A 10844-nucleotide genomic window follows, 5' to 3' on the forward strand; every position below is an offset into this window, starting at 1 on the left:
GAGCCTCAACAATGAATTACTGGGGGACAAAAGGTGAATACTGTTTCATTTTATGTTTTCTGCTGATGGTTGCTGTTTAGAGAGTATACTCACTAAGGCACATTAATCGAGCGAGTAGTGCCTTAGCCGAGTATCTCTCCGCTCGTCTCTAAAGATTCGGGGGCCAGCGCTTGTGACAGGTGAGTTGCGGCGGGGAGTGGGGGGGAGAGAGGGAGAGAGAGATCTCCCCTCTGTTCCTCCCCGCTCCCCGGCCCCCGCCGGCCCCCGAATCTTTAGAGACGAGCGGGAAGATACTCGGCCAAGGCAGTACTCGCTCGAGTAATGTGCCTTAGCAAGTATACTCGCTCATCTCTACTGCTGTTTTTAATTTTTTCTTTAAAGCTGGGTAACCCCTTTAACTCAATGATAAGCTGTGCAAGATGTACCTTGTAGCCACCTATTACCATCTCCTTATTTCATTAAACATGCATGGTCAGTTACTGAATGTCGTCAGTAAGGTCTATAATCGGCATATATAGTCTATGTAATTGAAGATGCTGAGCTGGAAAGGTCTGGAATAACTGGAAGAAACTTGGTGGTGGAAGCCCCGTTGTCCTATAATTCGATCCTCTGTAAGCCCAATTTCAGTAAGAACAAGGAGAAGTGCGACATTGTGAATGATTTGTAACAAATTAATAATGTATCGTGACTTAATTTTCCTTTGCCATTCTTCTTCATGTAATAATAGAGCCTCATTGTCCTCGTGATGCTCCTGTCGAGGCGCCTATGCATTATTGTACTTTGCTGGATGAATTATTCAAGATATGTCCTTTCTTTACAGGAACATTTTACACCTGAATGCAAATTTAAAGAGTCGGTTTTTGAAAACTATTATGTGACGTACTCTTCGATGATCTACAGACAGCAGCAATCAGGAAGGAGCTGGTTTTTGGGTCTCAACAAGGAGGGGGAAATTATGAAAGGAAACCATGTAAAGAAAAACAAGCCTGCAGCACACTTTCTGCCAAAACCCCTAAAAGGTAAAAACTCTTTATTTCTATGTCATTTTTTTTCTCCTATGTGTTTTTTTTATTGAGTTTTTAAGCACACAAAAACATAATATTTTTATATAATCATTCCTTACTATTAAATAAGCAATTCCCGAATTAAAGGAAAATAAATAAGAAAATCTGCATGTAGACAGTATATAAAAAAGATACAGAGGATAGAAAGAAGACAGTTACAGTATTTTCACGTGTCCCGAAGGGCCTGGAACTTAGATAATGAGGTTTTAAATGATAAAGAACATGAGATTCTGATCAATAATAACAAGTGTTGGTTAGAAGTACCAAATGTAATTAATCATATGGAATAATTATTACTTTTCACTAAAGTCTGTAACATTACTCAGCGGGTTCTTTAAGGAATAGGCTTATTGGATTATCTAAGAAGCTTTATCCAGGTCTGAAGAGTTTAAAAAATGTTAAAGGATATTTCAACCTTTCCAACTTTTTTTTTTTTATAGCTACAGTACATCTGAAATAAAAAAAAAATAGAACAAGCAGACCTAATGGGTGACTCTCTAATTACCATCTATCATTGTATTGTTGCTGCTTCCTCTTTTTGCTATCCTACAGCCAGTGGAAGAGGGGGCAGATGAAAGGGGGTAACAAATAACTGCAGGATCAGACTGCACATAGGATTTTGTTTGTAGTCTGTATCCATAGGGGACATAGGCTTGCATCAGAACCGTAGACACATAATGGTAGGTAGGCATGCTCTACTAAATTCAATGAGAGCTGTGCCTGCAGTATCAACCCAGGCAGCTGCAGTATGGGCAGCACAATCTGCTTCCAGCACTGTTCTTAGTGACAAAACGTTGATCCAGGGATTATAAAACGTTGATCCAGGGATTATTTTGACTGCCATTATGGATGCGGGTAGGATTTTTTTCCCCCAATGGGCTAATTGGATTCGGCCTCATTGGGATTTTTTGCCTTCCTCTGAATCAACAAGGAGTGGGGGGGGGGGGGGGGATTGGAACAGCTGAACTAGATGGACATTGTCTCCCTTCAGCCTAACATACTATGTTACTATGATAATGGTGCCGAGATTCCTAAGGAGCGGACCCCCACTGATCATCAACAGAAAAAATGCCCAGAGTCCTGAACAGCTCCTTTAATACTGTATGTGTTCCAATTAAATCCAGTTAATGAAGTGAAAAATTAAAGCCTAATTGCTTTTCAAAAACCTCCTTACAGCAATATAGTAAGACCTTTAGCTGTATATTCACTATCACCTTAATTTCATTTCTGAGTTCTCTCCCAGTCCCCTCTCAGAGGGTCGTCTGTGATCATGACAGTTAGATCTGAGGCAGGGAGGGCTGTCATGTCATTGACAGGTATAGACAGGACATCATTTGGAGCTGATGAAGACATAGCATAGAAATGTCTATAAACATGCTAGAGGACATGAATGCCACTTTCTTAGAGACACCGACCCTTGCACGATAGAAACTTCCTTGTATTAGACAAGTGACCCTGGAGTGCAGCATACAATCAAATAAACAAGTCTTCTTTGGTTCATATTCAGTGCAAGTCCACATTAGAATCAGAAAATTGAATGACCCGAGTGTCTTCCCGCAAGGCATGGATATTGGTGATAGACTGACCAGGGCCGAGATTTCAAAAATTGCTAACCTCAAATGGTTTTCTCATGCAACAGTGTTGAGAGTATACCAAGAATGGTGTCATCGAATGGATGTAAACAGCTCATCAACAAAAGGGGTCAGAGGAGGATGTAAAGAATCATTGTGAGGAACACGCAGTGCATAGTAAAGCAAATCAGAGCTGAATACAATGCTAGTGCTTCAAATAGCATATCCCAATACACCAATTGTCTTTCTTTAGCAAGGATGGACTATAACAGCAGACAGCCAGCTCAAGTGCCATTGCTGCTTAAGAGAAACAGAAAGGCGAGACTCCCGTGGGCAAAAGAGCACAAAAATTGGATCAGATCAATCCAGATTTTGTTTGCACCATGGTGGTGGGAGAGTAAGAATTTGGCACAAGCAGCATGAACAGATGACCCCTTCCTGTCAGCTGTTCGGAGCATGTCATTATCTCCATCTAATTTACAGCAAATGCAAGAAGCTTTCTGTCCGCATGGACCAATATTCCTGCAAAACGATTTTGACATTTTGTGCAATCTATGCCACAATGTTTTGCTTCAGTTCTGAAGGTCAAAGAAGATCCAATGCGCTACTACTGTGTTTCCCCGAAAATAAGACAGTGTCTTATATTAATTTTTGTTCAAAAAGGTTTAACTTTTTTTTACATGTATAGCTGCCTGGACACTATTTAAATTGACTTTTTTAAACTAACTGTTAGCAGGGCTTAATTTTGGAGTAGGGCTTATATTTCAAGCATCCTCAAAAAGCCTGAAAAATCATTTTGCATCCTCAAAAATTCTGGAAAATCATGCTAGGTCTTATTTTCAGGGTAACAGGGTAGTTGGTTGTCTCTAGTAAAATGGCCATTCAGTGCATCAGATACATAAGAAATATGTTGTATTGTTACTAAACTAAAACTTTAAGTCATTTTTTTTAAACACTATTTTTTTATTCTTTCAGTGGCCATGTACAAAGAACCTTCTCTTCATGATCTCACAGAATTTTCCAGATCCGGAAGTGGCACACCAACCAAAAGTAGAAGCGTTTCAGGAGTACTAAATGGTGGTAAATCTATGAGTCAGAATGAATCAACGTAGCCAGCTGCAGGCAAATAACGGCTACGGTACACACAGTAATGGAACCTTACCTCTGGATGCTGTTGAATTCTTACTAGCAGTCTTACATCCAAATATTCATTTTTTCAGGACAAGCACTGAACTTGCATAGGTCACTCACGTCAACCATTAGATCTCCTGATTTTCAATGGATTCCATCATTTTAGAATGTGCTTTTTGCATCTCAGAAGGCACCGGGATAGCCAGCAAAACATACGGTGGAATAAGCCCATGAGAGGACATACGCTGCTCTCTGGTTATATCACATATGCTTTGTGGAAAAACAAACCCTTCACAGAACTGAATGCTAATAAGAATTTTGCTTTCCAATCAAGAATAAAAGACCACTTTTGCTCTTTAAAGAAAAATTTTACTGCTTATATGTTTTATAGGGGGCAAGCATACAAAACCTAAAACTTGTTGTTTATTGGCTTACAGTTTTATATATAAGCTTGATCACATGTATTCATTTGGAGGAAGTGCAACATTTTGATTTGTGTACACAGCTTCTCGAACTGGTCCGGTTCATTGAAGCTGGGTCTCATTGCCAAAATCAGGTCAACTGTGAGGCGACCCCTCAGGCTCAAGTAAACAGTGTTCCTGTAACTTCTAACATACTAAACCATTTTTTATATACAGTATCTTTGTAGTACCCCGGTTATGGTGTTACTCCATTCACGTAGACACAGAAACGTATTGTCAACCCCTAGAAAGTAGAATCTAACATTACGGATTCTGCTTCTCCATCTAATTTTCTCTTAATTCCATTTTTGTGTATGATGTTCTATAAATGTCGTGGCTTCTTTCTAACAAAAACCTGTGGAATTAAGGTGACAATTTTTATAAAAAATGTCTTATTTGTATATGTCTTTTTTTTTTTTCTCCCCTCAATGTACGGCATATGTAAGCATCATAGATAAGGAGACATTTTGGACAGGCTGTGTCTACACAACAGGTATCCATGCCTGCTATTTAATCGAAATGTTGAAGATATATTATGTTTTCCAAATAGGTAATCAACTCTGTTGCATGGGCAGAACCAGGATCGGAGTCAAGGTGCATGATATGTTTGATTTTGTGCATTAGATAACTTTCAGGTATTTTTTTTGTTTTTTTTTTGTCCATACATGCTATATTACAAACATAACGTTTCCAATCTTTGGACACATTATTGATTTGTTGTATACACGGAAATGCACTGAAGCCATCATTTTTGAAGAAAATGTATTAGTTCTAAATATATAAATATATTTTTGTCTCTTTTTTTTCTTTTTTTTTTTTCTTATTTAAAATCCCAATATTAACCTAGAATTCTAAATTGAAAGCAGGCTATGCATCATTACTGTTTACATGTTCAGTCATGAGATTTTCTTTGAAGTTGAATGATATCATGTACTTTATTTTTAATAGGACCCTGTTTACGTTGAAGCAGATTGTGCACTTGTAAAATAAATATGTTTCCTTCAGCTAAACATGTGTGGCTTATTCTTTGCTTGCCGTGCACAGTAGGCGTAATTAAAGTTAAATATTGAAGACAGTTGGGGAAATGTATCGAATAAGTACAATATTGATAGAAAGAAATGTGAACTGTGTAACGTCATTGCGCTTCCGTTATAAAATACCGAAATGGAAATTCGATAACTATCCACATTTATTGTTTACATAGTTTTAGTTGTATGACGCAATATCAGTCACTATTTTCACCGAAGCTCACAATCTAATCTCCCTAGTCTCATTCTAGGGCCAAATTCAAAGGACAACCATTAGAGATAAGCGAACGTGCTCGTTTAGAGCAATTACTCGATCGGGCATCACTTTTTTCGAGTAACTGCCTACTCGGGCGAAAAGATTCGGGGGGAGCCGGGAGGCGGGGGGCGGCGGGGTGGAGCGGGGGGTAGCAGGGGGAAACAGGGGGGAGCTCTCTCTCTCTCCCCCCCCACTCCCACCCGCAAACCCCCGCTCACCCCCGGCGCCCCACGAATCTTTTCGCCCGAATAGGCAGTTACTCGAAAAAAGCAATGCTCGATCAAGTAATTGCTTTAAATGAGCACGTTCGCTCATCTATAAAAAACATTAAAAGGTTATATTAGATAAAAGGGCTGCTGAGCCATTCTATGCCAAATCATCACCGTTCCCAAGCCAACCATTTCAGATTTTCATGAAATTTGGTAGGATGGTAGAGGGCATAAAGTGACTTATAGATGTAATATTTTAGCCCTCCATGATACATACAACAGGGTTGCAAACATGAGAAAAAAATGGTAAATTTATACTTACCAGGTGGAAAAATAATAACTTTGTTAGAACTAGTTATGATAGAACTTTGGTCTCGGACTCATTTTGAAGCTAATAGGCCACAGTTTTTATAAAAATTGTCTTCTAATTAAATGTTACATTCTTCATTTCAAGGTCACATGATGTAAACTTAGAAAATTGTGATTTCAACTTTTTGGGGGGAGTAAAGTATATGTTTACTGAAAATATGCTTTCTGTGTCTAAAGCAGTTATGGTGGCTCCACACCAGGATATTTTTGTGCGTGCATACGCGCGCACAAAAACACGCTTCTATTAGAACCAATGCATCCCCTATGGTGTGTTCACATGTCCGTGTTTTACAGGTGCGTGCCTGTGAAGATAGGACATGTGTGCACCATAGGGAATGCACGCATTGTCTTGAATGGAGCCACGGCTTTTCAGGGAAGGGCTTATATGTAAAGCCCTTCCCTGAAAAACAATTCAGTGGTGCCGGCAGACCATTGCGCTTAATGGAGCCACCGGCAGCAGCTGCAGCTTCATTGGAGGCAATTCACTGACCTTCATACACGCGTGTTTTTGCGCGTAAATAGGTGTGCACATATGTACGCACAAAAACACGCTCGTGTAAAAGCCACCCTTAGTGTGTAGGTTCATCCAGTTGCAGATTGTGGATCAACCTTAATGAGAACTTGTGCTCTTGGAATGTTCCATATGTCAGCCTGATGAGGGAACACATATGATGGGGATGGGCCAATAGAAAACTGATCAAAACATGCTGCAATGTTGCATTCACATTCATGACACAACCTAACCGCCAAACATCTTTATATACGCAGAAAACCTTTATATCCAAAGACAATATTTCATATGGAATATCTGTTTGCTGCACTTTACTGGTTGTCTCCATAGAAAACCTCTTTATGATTAAGCCATTCCTTGTTCCAGGTATGAAAGCAAGAAATCTTTGAGCTCCAGTTACTTGCCTGCCTTCCTAATGTCATCTGTGTAGCAACGTCTCAATGTCACCATCTCTAGAGGGCTAACATTTTACTTCTGTATGTTACTTTATGCCCTCTACCATCCTACCAAATGCCAAGAAAATCTAAGACACTCAGTTTGAAAAGTTAATTTTTTTGTGATGATTTGGCATGGAATTACCCTGCTTCATTTTTTTTCTGAAAAGGCATTATCCATTGCACAAAATTAAGAGATGGATGTCTTTCTTGAAAATGATAGTATCACAAGTTATCGGTACTAGATCTATGGAGATGAGACATTGATCCAGGGATTTATTCTGATTTCCATATTTGGTGTCAGGATGGAATTTTTTGATGTTTCTTACCCCAATAGGAGTAATTAGCATCCACCTCATTTTCCTTTTTTTTTGCTGTTTTCTGGATCAACATGGTAGGATTACAGATTAGACTTGATGGATCTGTGCCCATTTTCAACCTTATTATCTGAGTTACTATTTTTGATCTTGCCAATGGGCTGGGTCTGGTATTGCAACTGGAATAGAATGACATTGACAAGAATATATTTTTTCTGATCTCATATAACACCTTTTAATCTATCATTATGTTATCAGAGAACAAACAAAACTGAAGTGAGTGAATCCATACAAGACAGTTTAAAGAGATCATACAAACTTTATGCAAATGTTACCATTGGTCAGATTTAAACTCAAGATCCCTTCATGTCCAGTTGAAAAGGCTAATCACTGGACCTGCCCAATGTTGACAGAATTGCATGACTCATTTTGTAAAGCTACAGACAAGACCAAAACACAACATTTTCCAAATGGTGAAAGCAAGGGAGCTTTCACTTTCTTAAAAGTATGAGGATTAAAAGCATGTTGCTAGCAGGTCAGGTATTGGGGAGCCCACTGATGCTGATCACCTTTTCAGTGGAGATGATGTATGATTTACAGTTGAGGTCACTTCTGCTTTGAAATATAGTAAATAGGAATTCTAGAAACTTACAAGATAAATCAGAAGTCAATATCTGTTGGTTTTTGTAATCAGTTGGGGAACAAGTTCCCAAACTTCCACAGATGTGACTCTTATGTCCTTGTTAATTTCCGAGACAACCTCTTTAAGTCATATGATTTAGACTAGTTGCTCATAAATAGGAAGCAAGGTGGTTATTTTATTTGCTTTATTAAAAGGAGTTGTACCACAATTGATTTATCACCTATGGATAGGATATATCCAAAAAGATCAGCCTCCGCTTATGTGTGAAGAAACAAAGCCTTTTTATTAAGAAGTGTCATAGCATAGATCACAAGAAGGACGCGTTTCGGTCTTTAGCAGACCTTGGTCACCAAGGTCTGCTAAAGACCGAAACCTGTCCTTCTTGTGATCTATGCTGTGACACTTCCTAAAAAAAGGGCTTCATTTCTTCACATATAAGCGAAGGCTCATCTTTTTGGATATATTCTGCATGAATCATCGTGAAGGACTGCACGACTAGTTTGCCTCTGTATGTGAGGATCCAGCCAGCTATTGAAGCAGGGTTGAAAGGAGCAAGGTAGTGAGCATATTCTTTTTTCTTTTTGTCATTTTATGGATACGATAGGTAATAAAAGTCTGATTGGTGTGGGTGTCACCATTGAGACCCCACCAATTTTGAGAACGAGGGTCCCATGTCCCTCTCTCTTCCTCACTGTGGGCTTACTTCAGCCCTAGCAGTGAGGAGGATATTTAAAATTGCAGTGATAACTCTACCAGTCTGATTTCTATCACCTATATTGCGGATAAGTGATAAAAGTCAATCTTGGTACAACCCCCTATCCTTTCCTAATCCAGTGTCGGACTTCATCCGACATTAAGATTTCCCTGCATAGCTCCCATGTTGGGCAAGGTATGACACATTTTTTTAACATTATGCACAAGAGAGCTCTGATGTCGGAGCTCTATTCTGCATACGTATATTACACTATGCAGAAGAAAGCTCCAACTCTCTTTTAAATAGTGTAATATGCATATGCAGGACAGCATTCAACATCGGAGCTCTGTCCTACATAGTGTAATATGTAATAGTGCAGTTATGGGATGCTTCTACATGGCACTGTATTACAGAGATCTATCATTTGAGAAATCAGAAATGAATAGTCTTATTATATAAATTTGTGTAATAACAATATATATACATTTACAAGATTATTACAAATGACCTTGCCGATGTGAAACACTCATAATTCACATTTAATTTTCAAAAAATTACCAATGACATCATCATGACATCATGTTTATGTGTTTCTGTTGAGTAATTCCAAAGATTCCACAAAGCGCCTTCGTACTCAAAATAAATAAGAGCTGGAGAGCGTGCAAGCGGCAGGGAAATTGGATTGGAGGGGGTTAAATGGGACTTTGCTTTCACATTTAGTTAGTGTTAAGAGGATTTTGAATCTTTCATACATCAATGAGGAGGAATGAAGTTCTTTTAGCTAGACAGAAGATCCATCCGGGTTATGAAGAGTTTGGATATGCTGCAGTTCTATAAAGGATGCTGATTTGGAGGGCCTGTTATATCCACCCAAAATAAAAATACCCTTATTGATTGCAAAACAATTTTTTCCCTTATTTTCCCATTCCCCTCAATCTGTGCCCGAAATGATAATTAATAAGTCAATTTTGAATTCTGCGGTTTCCATCACTTAATGTAAAAATGGGTGTGAACTAGAGATGAGCGAACGTACTCGTTTAGGGCAATTACTCGATTGAGCATCGCTTTTTTCGAGTAACTGCCTACTCGGGCGAAAAGATTCGGCGAGCGCCGGGGGGTTGTGTGGTGGAGCGGGGGATAGCAGTGGGGAACAGGGGGGAGCTCTCTCTCTCTCCCCCCCCCCCACTCCCCTCTGCAACCCCCCGTTCACTCCCGGCGCCCCCCGAATCTTTTCGCCCGATTAGGCAGTTACTCGAAAAAAGCGATGCTTGATCGAGTAATTGCCCTAAACGAGTATGTTCGCTCATCTCTAGTGTGAACCTCCGCTGCTCGTCACTGTCCTATTATGGCAGACCCTATCAGAGATGTTACAGTAGTGTGAATGTGTCAGTCATACACCAGCTCTGGTAACCATGCCACCTTCAGACAGCAGAACACAGCAGAGCCGGGCTCTCCTTTACTTCTTTTGCTGCTGCTCGCTGCATTTGTCTGAGTTCCTTGGTCCTTCACTGTATCTTCAGACTGAAGGGAGTGTGATCTGAAAAGATACTGTGAGACATATAAGATGCCACTGCTGGAACTTCTCTGACATGGTCCACGCTGATTGGACAATGACAGACTGGCTAAGGTTCACACCCCTTTGACACTGGGTGATGGAGAAATCCCAGTTGCCAATTTAGTCATTAACTCACTTATTGGAAATATAAAATAACAGCAGTGATTGCAAGAGAACTGAGACACCTCAAAAATGTTCTGCGTTGAGGGAATGATAACCAATAAAGGTATAGTGACTTTTTTGGTAATTTCTCCATATTAAAGGGGTTGTCCCATCATAGGGGGAGTCATTGAGTTTTTAGTATATCAGTTATTAATTTGTCCCAAAACAACCATCGAAGCAAAAAAATATTTCAACTTGAGAAAACATTCGATAGAATGACGATAGTGTGCTTTAGTCAACACAAAATAAGAAAAAATAGAAATTGAAGGAAAATAAGCAAAACATTAATACAGGAAAAGCCTCGCAAAATGAGAAATAGCTGCTGAAAGCTGGAATGTCGCTTTCTATGTTGAGGACCGGAGTTTCTCTAAGGCCTTGTATAGTGGATACAATGTATAATAATAACATGGTGCCACTCTCACCTCAAGTACAAAGGAGC

At 39.5% G+C, this 10844-nt stretch overlaps 1 protein-coding gene across 5 annotated transcripts in view; it reads left to right on the forward strand.

The window, feature by feature from the left end:
- The window catches only part of FGF13 (fibroblast growth factor 13), a 447707-nt gene extending 442481 nt beyond the window's left edge, over positions 1-5226 (forward strand). For all 5 annotated transcript variants that reach the window (XM_066581804.1, XM_066581807.1, XM_066581805.1 and 2 more), the window contains 2 exons: positions 821-1019; positions 3611-5226. In XM_066581804.1, coding sequence (XP_066437901.1) covers positions 821-1019; positions 3611-3747 — 336 coding nt within the window. In that variant the 3' untranslated portion in view covers positions 3748-5226. The remainder of the gene's footprint in view (positions 1-820; positions 1020-3610) is intronic.
- Positions 5227-10844: the final 5618 nt, after the last annotated feature.

Source organism: Eleutherodactylus coqui, chromosome 10 (genome assembly GCF_035609145.1).
Source record: "Eleutherodactylus coqui strain aEleCoq1 chromosome 10, aEleCoq1.hap1, whole genome shotgun sequence".
NCBI classification, from domain to species: domain Eukaryota; kingdom Metazoa; phylum Chordata; class Amphibia; order Anura; family Eleutherodactylidae; genus Eleutherodactylus; species Eleutherodactylus coqui.